The sequence below is a fragment of the Pongo pygmaeus genome, chromosome 7 (assembly GCF_028885625.2).
Source record: "Pongo pygmaeus isolate AG05252 chromosome 7, NHGRI_mPonPyg2-v2.0_pri, whole genome shotgun sequence".
Taxonomy (NCBI): Eukaryota; Metazoa; Chordata; class Mammalia; order Primates; family Hominidae; genus Pongo; species Pongo pygmaeus.
This window is the reverse complement of record NC_072380.2, coordinates 51319810-51334931: the sequence shown is the minus strand read 5'-3', so window position 1 is coordinate 51334931 and position 15122 is coordinate 51319810. Positions and strand designations below refer to the sequence as shown.

Sequence of the window (15122 nt, the reverse complement as noted above, 5' to 3'; positions counted from 1 at the left end):
CTATGACAGTACATTTTCCTATGTAACTCATGAAGACATCTGTAATTTCTTTAATGGTAAGTACCATTAGACTTTTCCTTGCATTCTTCCTCTCATCAACCGATTCAGTGGAGAGTGATTTAGAATTCCCTGTGCCCTTATCCTGTCATTTTCAGAAGTTGTGGACACAGTGTCTCACTCCACCATGCCATGTATTCATAGACTGCTTTTGTTTCTGTTTTCATGAGAATAGCTGCTTTTCACAGCATTCAGTTCATTAGCTCCACTGGTAGGCATCAACTGTGTGTGGAAGGGGAAGGGGACAGGGACAGAGGGCAAGCTAAATCAGGGCGGGATTAAGCAACTTTCATTGTCACACAGTCACAGAGTTAGTGACCAAACTTGAACTAGAACATGGTTCTCATCAGCACTGTTTATGAAACTATATGCAGCAAGTATATGCTGGTCTCAAATGAAACTCAAAGAAACCATGAGGAAAGAATTAGGTGAATCCATCTTACAACCAGGAAACCTATTCCTATGCAATTTGCTGCCCCTGTGTTTTCTCCTTAAGATAACAATATCATGTTAATAATTATAGTTATTAATATAACTAAAATGGGGGGACGTGTGTTCCCAAAATTACAACCCAAGTAAAATGAAATTGTGCATATTTAAATTTATGTGTATTATCCACTCATTTAAAAAGATTCTGCCAAGTACCTCATCAAGTGGAATCTGACTTTCTATGTAAGACTATGTTGGAAATACGTATGGACCTATTGTTCTATTTTACCACTGTATTTACTGAGTTTTTTAAGGAAGTTTGCTGAGACTTCTGTTAATCTGCAACTCAACAGAGATTTGTTGTAGAATTTGGCTTCAAAAATAATAAAATCATTTAAGCTCAACATTTCACTGTCTCATACCTAATCTCCACTATCCTTAGTCCAATGAACAGTGTTATTTGAGGCTAAATGGTTTTAAGAATCTCAGACTTTACAGGAGTCTTAGTGAAAGCAAAATCAACTTGAGCTGAATTTGTTAATGAGAATCATACAACTAACCCATGTATAATACTGATATATGTATTACCTTATTTAATCCTCAAAATAAATCTATGCAGTAGGTTGTGTGTCCCCCATTTTATAGAATTGAAAACCAAAGCTCAAGGTCACCTAGTTTGGGACTGAACCAAACATTCTGATTCCAGAGCCCACATTCTTGCCACTATATTCCATGATCAACAGTATTTTATGTAACTTTATATTTATTTTTGACCAGGTGATACACTTTTGGCCATTCAGGCACCTTCTGGTACACAACTGGAGGTACCCATTCCAGAAATGGTATGTAGGATAACTTATATTTACATAAGTGGGAAAAATGAATCTACTGTCTCAAGAAGGATATTTTCTTTAGCTGAATGTGAGCTAATTGTGTAAACACTGTGAGTTAGTCAAGTTTTTATCTAAAAGTGTTGATAGCTGAATTTGTATGTCTTTAATTCCTTGGTAAAATTATAGAACTAAATGAATCATAAATGATTTTAAAGATTATTGGCTATATCCTTAGTCATTTATTGATATCATTTAGCTCAAATAAAGTCAATTTTTAAAAAGTAATCAGAATGTTTTATCAAGTGATTTTTGTTTCACACAAAAATTAAAACTATTGTATAAAATTATCTTCAGGCTATGTGAATAAGGTGTGTATGAAACAAATGAATATTGTGTTTAGACTTGGGTCCTGTCCCTAAAATATCTATCCCCAAGTAACCAAATGATTTAAAATGATTTAACATTTTGATTAAATTATTTTAAATTTGAATTTTTTAAGATAGAAGATGTCAAGAAATGACTAATGATATGGCCAATAATCTATAAAAATCAGTTAAAATGACCATATTGGGCCGGGTGCAGTGGCTCACGCCTGTAATCTCAGCACTTTGGGAGGCCAAGGCAGGTGGATCACTTGAGGTCAGGAGTTTAAGACCAGACTGACCAACATGGTGAAACCCCATCTCTACTAAAAATACAAAATTAGCCGAGCATGGTGGTGCACACCTGTAAACCCAGCTACTTGGGAGGCTGAGGCAGGAGAATTGTTTCAAGCTGGGAGGCAGTGTTTGCAGTGAGCCAAAATCGCGCCATTGCACTCCAGCCTGGGCAACAAGAGTGAACCTCTGTCTCAAAACAACAACAACAACAACACATCTACAATTGATATAAAAATTGCCACTGAGGAAAAAGTTCAATGTACATATCAACAATCAATTCCTTTAAATTAGGTCTTTTACAAAACATTGTCCGGCTTATTAAATCAAAGACATTTATTGACTATAAATGAGTTCCATGATTTTCATTTTCAGATTCAGATTTTTAAAAACAAACTAATTTGAAAGCAATAACCAAAAACGGGAGTAGAAAAAGATTACTATATTATCTACCTCCTTCCCCCACCCCCTTATTCTAAAAGTTTAAATTTAGGCATTTGTATTACTGGAGTCTGAAGCCTCAGGATACAGATTACTTTTTTCAGCTGGAAGAATGTTATATTTATTTCTCAGTAGGAGAAATTAGTTGTCTTTGTGCTTGCAGATGGGAAAAAAAAGAATTTGATTTGTGAAGCATGTTGAACTGACCAGATCTGTGGTGGCCAACCCCAGGGGATAAAGCTCCTGTATATGGGGAATACCTGGAGCATTGCTTTGCCCTGACCTATTATATAGTCACACATGGTAATATCGGACAGTTGCCAGAATCTACACCAGAGAGTTTTTGATGACTAGTGGTTCAGAGCCCTCAAAATTACATTCTACTCTATGTCTCTACTTTTGTGTTTTGACTTAATGACTTTATTGTGTTATGTGAATTTAGTAAGTCCCTAGTAGCTTTGCCTGTCTTATTTTACTGTCTTAAGTTAGCTAGAAATATTAATAATTGTATATTTGTTTATACCCAATAACTTCAAAGGGTCAGAATGGACAAAAGAAATACCAGATCAATCTAAAGATTCATTCAGGACCTATCCATGTGCTGCTTATAAATAAAGAGTCGAGTTCATCTAAGCCCGTGGTTTTTCCTGTTCCCCCACCTGATGACCTCACACAGCCTTTCTCCCAGTCCTTGACTCCAGTGACTCCACGAAAATCCAGCATGGCAGCTCAAAATCTGCCTGAGCAACATGTCTCTGAAAGAAGCCAGGCTCTGCAGCAGACATCAGCTACAGATATATCTTCAGGTGGGTTCAGAGCCTTTCTTTTGTAAATTAGAGAGGGAGAAACATAAAAACAGGTTGGCTATCTCTTATCCAAAGTGATTATGACCAGAAATGTCCCAAGCACTTTCAAATTTTTGGAATATTTGCATATACATAATATCTTGGGGATAGGACCCAAGTCTAAACACAATATTCATTTGTTTCATACACAGCTTATTCAAATAGCCTGAAGATAATTTTATACCATAGTTTTAATTTTTGCATGAAACAAAGTATTGACTGTGGCTTGACTGCAACCTATCACAAGGTCAGGTGTGGAATTTTCCATTTGTGGCATATATAGATGTCAGCTTTTACCTGGAGTTTACTTGGTAAGGTTATTTTATCTCTCTTAGTAAGTCTAGGATAAATTAGTGAAATATGTTCCAACTATCTTTAAGTATAGACCATAGTGACTTACGCCTCTTGTTTCTCCATATTCTTTGTTATACTTTTTATTTGGGAAGCTTAGTTTTACAGAAGTGATAAATGGTCTCAACTCCAATTATGTAGGAAATCTTACTTTCCTCAGTTGTTTCATTTATGAAATTTTAAAAAGCTAAAACATTTCACACTGGGTATCAGGAGTAGAGAGCACAACTCTTAATTTGGCAGTATCTTACTGATTCCAAATAAAGGGACCATGGTAGGCAATCTCTCACTGACTACAGAATGAATGAATGGTGCCAATATAGATATCATATTGCAGATAATTTAAAACTATATTGTATATAATCCAAATTGTTTATTTTACCTCTAAGATGTGTCTCATTGCTAAAATGGGAGTTCACAGGTTAAAAGTGATGCTAACAAGATCTAACTGGACATGGAATGTTTTTTAGCTTCTTTTTGCCCACATCTATTCTTTTCCTTCCCCTATAAATATGTCTATACTATAGGCCATTAGGGTGCACAATAGAAAATGTAGTCCTGGCTGGGCGCAGTGGCTCACACCTGTAATCCCAGCAATTAGGGAAGCCAACACAGGCAGATTACCTGAGGTCAGGGGTTCAAGAACAGCCTGGCCAACCTATAGTGAAGCCCTGTCTCTACTAAAAAATACAAAAATTAGCTGGGCGTGGTGGCGCACACCTGTAGTCCCAGCTACTTGGAAAGCTGAGGCAGGAGAATTGCTTGAACCCAGGAGTTGGAGGTTGCAGTAAGCCGAGATCGCGCCACTGTACTCCAGTCTGGGCGACAGAGTAAGACTACGTCTTAGAAAAAAAAAAAGAAAGAAAGAAAATGTAGTCCTTAAAAAGCTTACAATCTAATTAGAATATAAAGCAGGCAAGCTTTACGTGGGTTTTACATGGGTAAGCTTAGACACAATTAACACATTGGCTTCAACAAAGTGTTTTTAAAAAGTGAGTATTCTGTTTTTATGGTTTCATATTTGGAAATCCTAACTAAGGAAAGTAATTTTGGGCCACATTAGAGCGGGCCTTGAATTTCAGAGTAGTTAGGATATTTATCCAATAAACCAGTGAAGATCTGTGACCAAGAAAATAGCATAATTAGCTATAATGGTGCACACAGGAGTAATATGATTAGGAAAGATGGTTTTGGCCCTGGGAAGCAGAATTCAGAGGCAATGGAAACTAGACGTTTGCAGTTATGCAATTGAGAGAACATTAGGGCTAAAACAAGGGCCAAGAGTGGTGGGGCTCATGCCTGTAATCCCAACACTTTGGGAGGCCGAGGCAGGTACACTGCTTGAGCCCAGGAATTTGAGACCAACCTGGGCAATACAGTGAGACCCTATCTCTAAAAAAAAAAAAAATTAAAAATTAGCTAGGCATTGTGATGTGTGCCTGTGGTCCCAGCTACTGGGGAGGGAGGCCAAAGTGGGAGGATTGCAAGCCTGGGAGGTCAAGGCCACAGTGAGCCATGACAGCACGTAATGTACACCAGCCTGAGTGACAGACAGAGATCCTGTCTCAAAATAAATAAATAAATAAAAAGGCTAAAACAGTGATTACAGTGAGATCGGGAAGAGAAATAATGAACACATCTGAGAAACACTGTAGGCAAAATAACATTTGATGTGTGAGATCTGGAGATAAAGTTAACAGGAGGAATGGAAAGTGATGTTGAAGTTTTAAGGTTCAATAACTGGGAGAATTATGAAACTACTGACCAAAACTGAGTCAGTTTTGGTAGAATGATGCTGAGGTGATTTTTTGTTGTTGATGTTTTTTGTTTTTTTTTTGACAGGGTCTCACTTTGTCAGCCAGGCTGGAATGCAGTGGCGTGATCTCAGCTCAGTGCAGCCTCAACCTCCTGGGCTCAAGTGATCCTTCCCACCTCAGTCTCCCAAGTAGTTGGGACCATAGGTACGTGCCACCAATGTCTGGCTAATTTTTTTTGTATTTTTTGTAAAGATGGATTTCACTATGTTGCCCAGGCTGGTCTGAACTCCTGAGCTCAAGCAATCCGTCCGCCTCACTCAGCCTCCCAAAGTGCTAGAATTATAAGCATGAGCCACCATGCCTGGCAGATAATGAGCCTTTTGGTCTTCCTCTTGAGTTTGGAAGTTTAAAAGTAATGCCAGGCATAGAGTAGGTGCTCATGAAAACAACCTGTCCACAAAGTACTAGTACTTTATATAAATGTGCACATCAGTCAAGCTGCTGCTGTGACTACTTGTGTTTAAATATAAGTATCTTTTACTGTTAACAGAAATGTAACAAAACTTTATTACTGTTTCCAGCAGGATCTATTAGTGGAGATATCATTGATGAGTTAATGTCTTCTGATGGTAAGTAGGTTAAAATTTTACTAACTCATATATCAGTAATGCTTTTGTGGAATTTATAAGTGAAACATAATTTAAAAGAAATGAACATATATTTGCCACCTGCTTTACTATGAAGATTCATGAAAATTCTCCCTTAACACTTACAGTAAGTAATAGGCATCCTTCAGAATTTATTTCTCTTTGCTTGCATTTTGAGGGAAAGGAATCCATATGGGGATACTTCTCACCTTCATTGAAAATAAACTGTTAGCCCTTTCCACTCCTGAAGGATCTGGTCCAAGAAGAGTAAAATAACTTGTCTAAATCAGCAAGTGATCTGAACACCTGCTTTTGTAAATACCCCTACCCGGGCCAATTTCAAGCTGCCAATGTGAAGTCACTGAATTAGTATTAATATTAACCACGTTGTCATCTAACCTGAAAAATTATTAAATATCAGTTAGCTACAATATGCTAATTACTTTAATAATTTCTCTCCTTCTGTAAGTTCTTGGATCAGAGTCCTAGTTCCTAACAAATATAGTAGAAACCTACGAAGTGGTAGCAATTAAGTTAGCAATGTTATAGTAACTAGAGATGTACTAAACATATATGTAGAAGCAGAGAACATCAGCAAACTTTGTAAGTCCAATTCATTCTTCTGTTTGCAAAGTGGCAAACAGAACACTTTCATTAGTGTTCTGTTGTGTGTTTGTTTTTTTTTTAGGCAGAGTCTCCCTCTGTCATCCAGGCTGGAGTGTCATCTAGGCTGAGTGCAGTGGCACGATCTCAGCTCACTGAAACCTCCACCTCCCAGGTTCAAGTGATTCTCCTGGCTCAGTCTCCTGTGTAGCTGGTATGACAGGCGCCTGCCAGCACACATGGCTACTTTTTGTATTTTTAGTAGAGACGGGGTTTCACCATGTTGGCCAGGCTGGTCTCAAACTCCTGGCCTCAGGTGATCCACCTGCCTCTGCCTCCCAAAGTGTTGGGATTACAGGCATGAGCCACTGCACCTGGCCTCATTAGAGCCTTTTAGTTATATTACCTTAGTGATAAGTTCAACCAATAAACAATTTAACTTCTAGGCCGGGCGCGGTGGCTCACGCCTGTAATCCCAGCATTTTGGGAGGCCAAGGTGGGCACATCACGAGGTCAGGAGATAGAGACCATCCTGGCTAACATGGTGAAACCCCATCTCTATTAAAAAATACAAAAAATGAGCCAGGCATGGTGGTGGGCGCCTGTAGTCCCAGCTACTCGGGAGGCTGAGGCAGGAGAATGGCGTGAACCCGGGAGGTGGAGCTTGCAGTGAGCCGAGATCAAGCCACTGCACTCCAGCCTGGATGACACAGGGAGACTCCATGTTAAAAAAAAAAAAAAAAGAAAAAAAGAAAAATTTAACTTCTATTTCTCAATCTAGTATCAATAATCAATGTATAAATTGTTACTAAATGAGAATCTTTCAAAATACACATTACACAAGTCTTTAATTTGGAATGATGTATTTGAGAGTATTTTGTTAAAGATCATTTACTGTATGTAGAAACCATCTTTAACACTGAATTTGTTTTTTGTTTGCAGTGTTTCCTCTCTTAAGGCTTTCTCCTACCCCGGCAGATGACTACAACTTTAATTTAGATGATAATGAAGGAGTTTGTGATCTGTTTGTTGTCCAGATACTAAATTATTAGATTCAATGGAAACTTGGGACTGTTATCTACCTCTAACTGTGTAACATTTTAGACTTCTTAATAACCTAAGTATTTAAAATAATGAATGTAACACCTCTTTTAGTTCACTGATTCTGAAGTGTTCTTCCTTAATACTTTCTTTACTTCACAAAACTTCAACCATAAAAACAAAGGGCTCTGATTGCTTTAGGGGATAAATGATTTAATATCCACAAACCTCCCCACTCCCAAAAGTAACTAGATTCTGGATTTCAACTTCTAATTGTGAATCCTTCTGTTTTTTCTTCTTACAAGAGGAAAGTTAAAGGACACTACAAGTCATCAAAAACAAGTTGGCCAAGGACTCATTACTTGTTTGTCTTATATTTTTACTGCCACTAAACTGCCTGTATTTCTGTATGTCCTTCTATCCAAACAGACATTCACTGCCACTTGTAAAGTGAAGGATGTAAACGAGGATATATAACTGTTTCAGTGAACAGATTTTGTGAAGTGCCTTCTGTTTTAGCACTTTATCACATTTTGTTGACTTCTGACATTCCACTTTCCTAGGTTATAGGAAAGACATGTTTATGTAGTTTGTTTTCAAAATGTGCCAATGCCTGTACATTAACAAGATTTTTAAAAATAAAATTGTATAAAACATTTAATTTATTGGTCTTTGTGAAGAATTAGATGCATCACCACTATATTACAACAGAGCCATTAATCTTGTAGCTTCGTCAACATTAACAGGTTTGCTTTCATGACGCTGCTGAGGAATCTGAAAGGAGAAAGTATTGTATTTAAAAACGTAGACAACAATAGCAGACAAATGACTTATATAAGCTGTTATTCAATTTAATTTTTCTAGTCATATCTTTGGAAGTAGAACAATAAATCTGTATATTCAGACAATGTTTTAGAGTCTGAATATGCTATTTATACTATAGAGCCTAGTACTAGAGAGCCAGTACCAAGAAAGACACTCAACTTACAGGCTTTGAAAACTTGGAGTTTAATTTACTAGCCTCAATTTGTTAGCCATAAAAAAAAGCAAATGATTTCTGCTTACCAGTTCTTTCTGCAGAGGTTCAAGTGAAGTGCTTTTTGAGAAATGTGCAAGTTCCTTTTGTACATTTACAAAAGCTTTATTTACTCTGTTAACTTTTTCCTCATTCATAATGTTTATCTTTTAAAAAAGAAAAAAAAGCATTAATCTATGATCTCATAACCATTAAAGATAAGATATATTCAACCTTAACCCATTAAATCTAAAATCTAAAAACTCTTACCAACAAATTAGGAATAATTCACTCAAAAATTCTTATAGTCTTATTGGGAAATTACAGACAAAAAGTTTTGATTTTTAAAAAATGGGATTTATGTGGATATGCCTCACACTTATGTTACAGAAGGCCAAGATATGTGACTGTGATACTGTGATTCATAATAAGATATATACATATATTTGGTCTTTGTCCTCATTTCCCGTCATACAGCTTTTTAAATCACTGTATTAAGAGGCATAACAGTGTCTTTTTAATGCTAATGAGATGGCTGGCAGCTGGGAGTCTCTAGATAGCCTCAGGAGGAGGGCTAGTCAGATAAAAACCAGGGTTGGAGGATTAGGACTTTCTGCTCCAGAGAGAGGAGTCGGGAAAAAGGTTAAGCCCATCACTAATGGCCAATGATTTAATGAATTATGCCTACATAATGAAGCCTCCGTAAATCTACAGAAGAACTGGGTTCAAAGAGCTTCTGGATAGCTGAACACATGAGGGCTCCTAGAAAGTGGCATGCCCAGAGATAGCAGGGAAGCTCCATGCCCCTTCCCATGTACCTTGCTCTCTGCACCTCTTCCATCTGGCTACGCATCTGTCTCCTTTGTAATATCCTTTATAATAAACTGGTAAAAGTATTTTCCTGGGTTCTGCAAGCTGCTCTAGAAAATTAATCAAACCCAAGGAGGGGGTCATGGGACCCTTTATTTATAGCTGGTTGGTGAGAAGCACAGGTAAAACATCTGGGACTTGTGATTGTCACTGGAAGTTGGGGAGAGGCTTAGGACTCAAGGAATCTGACGCTATCTCCAGGTCAGCAGTGTCAGATTTCAATTAAAGGACACCCAGCTGCTGCCTGCTGAAGATTCATCTGCTGAATTGTTAGGTGTGGGGGAAACCACCCCACAAATCTAGTATTAGAAGTGTTGAGTGACCATATGAGAGTGACAATAAGAGAAACTGAGTTGCTTTTTTCCTGTATCCTTATAGTGACCAAAATCTTTCTAGGCTACAGTGCTGTCATCCCGCATCTATACAAGAAACCTGGATCAAATACTTTTAGTCCCTTCTAACATAACAGTACATCTCTGAATCCTTCCTGGACCTTCTTGTCTTAATGGAAGACCCCTGATGACAGCTTCCCTTGCAGTCCTCCTCTTTTGAGTGTAACAGAGGTAGGGGTGGTGCTCTTGTTCTTCACTGCTGCTGCCGCCAAACAATTTCTCCTTCAAAACCCTTACCTCCTTTGCACTTTATGCTGCCTACCCATAGATCTCTCTCTTAGATTCTACCTGGTGGCATATATAAAAGTTCTAGTACCTCCTGTCCAAATAAAATAATCTTCCTCAAATACACCAAGCTTTTCCCTAGCTCAGGGCCTCTGCACTGGCTATTTTTCTTTGCCTCGAACCCACCACTCCCAACACTTCCTGGCTCTTTGCATTGCTAGCTCTTTATCATTCTAGTCTTGGTTTCAATGTTTCAACTATGAAGACTGTCCTATATAAACTGTCATCCCCAAAACCCCCACCATCTGCTTAATTTCATTCCTAGCATTTATAAAATCATAAAACTATTCAACCAAAAAGCTTAACTCAGCTAGCTCATGAAAGTTGAAAGATGAAATGTTAGAATTCTAAGGATTATTATAATTAAACTGAGTCCTGGAGAGCTGACTCCATCTACTACTGAAACTTGAAAACATTTTCTTAAAAATTTTTCTTAAAAGAATCTAGTTAATCTTGAAGAAATTTCTCAGGTATTTTGAAATATAGACAAAGAAAAGAAAGAAACCCCTTTCAAATTGTGCATTTCAATAAATATTTTTTATCTTCATTTTACAAGTTTTTGTTTGAATTGCAGATGTCTTCAAAGAGACAAGAATTACTGAGGAGAAAAAGAATGGGTGCTCACTGACATCCCATGTCTTGCCTCTATTAATACATTCTTGTATTTGAGTTTAGAGATAAGAACTGTTTCCCATACTATGGTTTTTAAATGAGTTCTATGCTTCAGTAAATTATTAAATTGAAGCTTCACACATTTGTAGTTAAAATGTTTATTTCTTTTCAACATTTGTTTTCAAGAAAGGGAGGTTGTTTTTCTTCCTTTTTTTTATATTTTTTTAGACAAATGCTTGAAACCATCCTTACCTTTCTAGGAAAAATGAAGAACCTTTTTAAAAAGTCAGAGCCCACAGTTGTTCAGTAGCTTAAAATGACACTTTGCTTGTAAACAATAAAGTCAGAGTACTTAACTAATACTCACCTTCTTAAGATTAGTGGTAACTGGTTTTGCTTTGTTTTTAGCCTTAAAGTTTTTTTGGCTGGCTATGTGAAATACATTCCTGGACTTCGGCCCTCTTAATTTGTTCTTGGCCATTGTCTAGAAAAGAAAATAAATTCAATTAAATTGCCCACATTTATGAACCGTAAGTAAATTTTAACTTTTTAAAGGTACCAATTAAATCTAAAAAATTCCATCTTACTCTTGATTATTTTTAAAGTTGGTGCATATATTATTTCCATGTCTTTCACTCCTAGTAGATTTTCTGCTCTTTGAGTACAGAGTAGCTAATTCTTCCCTGTATCCCCAGTAATGGGCCCATAGGAGGCATCCAATTAATATCTGCTGGTTGAATTCACTAATATCATCAACACAATAACTGTTATTCTCAGCAGTACCTCACCACCCATCCTTCTGTTAGTCTATATACTACTATGCTATTCTGGTTTCTATCATACTTTAGAGACTGATTCTGCCTCCTTCTTGACTTCTTTTTTATTCCTTTTTACTCTCCCCACTTTCTCTCCTGTGCATCCCATCCAAATCAGTCCTTAATCCTCCATTTCCTACCTCCCTCTCTCCCTTAATTTACTTTTATGACTTCCATATTACCTCTACGTCAATGGCCCTTGCCTTGAAATGTTGGATATTGTCTTTCCTCCGTAGCTAGAGATGAATTAGGCCAGTAAATTCTACCTTAAAACATCTCTCAGATCTGTCTTTAATAATGTATATGAGGAATAATTTTTAAAATATTAAGTTAACATGTATTGAGCTTTTATTGTATGTACAAGCACTACACTAATGTGCTTTAACTCATTTACTCCTTACAACAACCCTTTGTAATAAGTACTATTATCCCCATTTTAAAGATTAAAATTAAAAAACTGACACAAAGAGAAGTTAATTTGCCCAATGTCACACTGTCATTAACCAGGAGATGCCAGGACTTACAGCCAGGCAGACTAGATCAGAGCTAACGTTATGTTGTATTGCACTTCATGTATAAATATAAAAGCTATACAAAAACATGGTGTAATATTGCTTAGTTCAGGACTGGGTTCCTGTTGAAGTCCCTAGGTCCATTTGTTCAAACCACTGTTTGTCAAACTATGCCCATGGAGCAAATCAGGCCAAGCACCTCTCCTTGTAAGTAAAGTTTAATTGGAAGCCAAGTGCAGGCGCGGTGGCTCACACCTATAATCCTAGCACTTTGGGAGGTGAAGGCAGAGACCAGCCTCACCATGGTGAAACCCTGTTTCTACTACAAATACAAAAATTAGCTGGGCGTAGCGGCACATGCCTGTGATCCCAGCTACTCGGGAGACTGAGGAAGGAGAATCACTTGAATCCAGAAGGCGGAGGTTGCAGTGAGCCAAGACTGCACCAGTGCACTCCAGCCTGAATGACAGAGCAAGACTCTGTCTCAAAAAAATTAATTAATTAAAAAATAAAGTTTAATTGGAATACAGTTATGTCCATTCAATCATGTGCTGATATGGCTGCTTTCCTGCTATAACTATGACCCACAAAGTCCGAAATATTTAGTGTCCGACCTTTAACAGAAAGTCTGCCAACCCCTGGCTTAAGCCATCTGCACAGTGGCTATCTGGCACCAAGCTATGCGATCGACCTTCCCATTGTTAAAAACCAACAGTTTTCCCAATGTATAAGGGGCAACGTGCCTTGGCTTGGCATATTACTGGCACGCTGAATGTACCCTAAATCTGCCACATATATCTCCTGTTACGTCTCTATAAACTCTGCTCTAGCCAGCCTGGTCTAACTGTTCTCCTGCACAGACACCTTGAACATTCTTCCTTTTTTTCCTTTGCTCAGTCGTAGCCTTGACTGAAATTTATATCTTCCTTCAATGTAGCCTTACTACATTTTAAGTAATTAAGGAACTACTTAACCGAAACAGCAATGCTTTTGAACCCCAACAGTATTCCTCCTACTTAAAAAAGAATGCAGTAGAAAATACATGGTTATTACAGAAGATGCAAGAAATAAAATATGCATAATAAAACCCCTCAAATGAAGTAATCTAAAATCATTCCAGGCCGGGAGCGGTGGCTGATACCTGTAATCCCAGCACTTTCGGAGGCCGAGGCGGACGGATCACTTGAGGTCAGGAGTTCGAGACCACCCTGGCCAACATGATGAAACCCCGTTTCCACGAAAAAAATAAAAATTACCCGGGCGTGGTGACGCGCGCCTGTAATCCCAGCTACTCGGGAGGCTGAGACACGAGGAGGCGGAGGTTTCAGTGAGCCGAGACCGCGCCACTGCACACCAGCCTGGGCGACAGACTGAGACTCAGTCTCAATAAAAATAAAAATTAAAATAAAATTATTACAATAGTAACCAAAATCCAATCATTCATCTAGTATATATTAATCAATTGCTATATGCCAGGTGTGGTAGTCACAAACCTGGTATACACAAAAAATATATATGGAACATAAATAATGACAGTATATATACGAAACATACACAGACTTGATAGGTATATTGTACATGACACTACCTATAATATATACACAAGGACCATGAACAGACAGTCTACAAGTGGAGGAGAGGTTTACTAGGGCTGTAGACCTGAGCAAGGTTCCTGGAGAAAGTAATACACCAGTGGCGGTGTGCGAGTGGAAGGAAATTCTCTGAAAACCACGTAGAAACTGATCATGAAAGACACAGTCCGAAACTGGGACCGCGTCAGGAGATGAAAGGCCAACAAGCACCGGGGTTTCCGGCCTGCTACCCAGTAGGGCTGCCCGAGGTAGAGCGCGATGGAACCGTGCCTACAGGCCACAGCGGTATGAGACCAGCCCAATCCAACCCCGACCCCTGCAAACTTCACGCCAGCCCTCCAGAAAACTTAATTTATTAAACTCTCACCAGCAATTTAATACTTGCGTGTAGCTTTTTAAGCTCCAGGTGACACCATCTGGCACGTAAGCCGTCTAGGAAGTTCCGGGGAGAATGAACCAGTCAGGATTCCGCTCACGAGCCGTAGCTCCACCCACTGAATGGAGCCCCGTCCACAGGCGGAAGTCCCGCCCATAGGGCGAGTTCCCACCCACCTGGCATTGTCCCGCCCATAGAGCCAACTCTAAGGAGCAAGGTGCAGTGAGAAAGCGAAGCCCAACCCATAGAGCGAGGTTCGGAAGTTCAGTCTCATTAGCATCCCTTGTCTTCCGCGGTGTTGCAGACTTATCCTCAGCTCAAGCGAGTTTGGGGCTATAGAGCCAGCCAAGTCTCTACTTCCTGGCGTGGGTACTTGTGCAGAAACTGCCCGAGGTGCTTCTGAGACTGCACAGTGAAGACCGCGGCACTGGAGGTCAGCGCTCCGCCGCGGACTCCCGGTTAACTCTGCTACTCTCCCAGGAGGAGGCGCTGTGCACCTCTGGGTGGTTTCCTGGGTTCAGCTGGTGGTAGAGGGAACCTTGAGGTTGGAAAAGATCTAGAGCTATAATCTCCGAAAGGAAGATTTGTAATGCACTGCGAGTTAGAAATGCTTTTCTCATTGCAGCCTCCACGTTTCAAAAAGAGAATTTTTGACAGCACTGCAAAGGCACAAGAAACCAGGCACAGTATAAAACATACAAATAAAACAGGTACCAGGAACTTAAAACATTCAACCCATAACATCATCTAGGTTTTTCTGCTTTAAGAAAATTGACTCAATTCTTCCAAGAGAAAAACCCTATTAAAGCTAAATTTTCACATGTGCCTCTGTGAAGGGGTGGGTCGCCCCTCCACACCTGTGGGTGTTTCTCGTTAGGTGGAATGAGAGATGTAAGGCTGACTGTAGACATACTCGGGATCTCTCGTCGACTTGTCCTCAATGACCACGCTCGAGCGTACCTTCACCCTAGAGAAAAGCCTCCACGTTGGGCA

The 15122-nt window shown here is 39.0% G+C and overlaps 2 protein-coding genes across 5 annotated transcripts; one reads left to right on the top strand and one right to left on the bottom strand.

Moving 5' to 3' along the window:
• Positions 1-1268: 1268 nt before the first annotated feature.
• LOC129042066 (transcription factor E2F5-like) lies at positions 1269-7691 on the top strand. The gene is made up of 4 exons (XM_054497666.2): positions 1269-1328; positions 2955-3222; positions 5951-5998; positions 7562-7691. Exons 1-4 carry the CDS (start codon positions 1326-1328, stop codon positions 7669-7671), a joined length of 429 nt encoding a protein of 142 aa, XP_054353641.2. The 5' UTR covers positions 1269-1325; the 3' UTR covers positions 7672-7691.
• Positions 7692-7770: 79 nt separating this feature from the next.
• Positions 7771-14189, bottom strand: LOC134740003 (ribosomal biogenesis factor). Of its 4 annotated transcripts, XM_063668740.1 has the most exons (5): positions 14121-14189; positions 13418-13543; positions 11202-11318; positions 8726-8842; positions 7771-8434 (listed from the first exon to the last, which is right to left on the bottom strand). In XM_063668740.1, the coding sequence occupies exons 3-5, from the start codon at positions 11313-11315 to the stop codon at positions 8363-8365; spliced, it is 303 nt and encodes a 100-aa protein (XP_063524810.1). In that variant the 5' UTR covers positions 11316-11318; positions 13418-13543; positions 14121-14189; the 3' UTR covers positions 7771-8362. The 4 variants fall into 4 exon arrangements, with proteins under 4 accessions (XP_063524810.1, XP_063524812.1, XP_063524811.1 ...); XM_063668742.1 differs by lacking the exon at positions 13418-13543 and having other exon boundaries at positions 14121-14162; XM_063668741.1 differs by lacking the exons at positions 13418-13543; positions 14121-14189 and adding an exon at positions 13821-14061.
• Between the last annotated feature and the right edge of the window lie 933 nt (positions 14190-15122).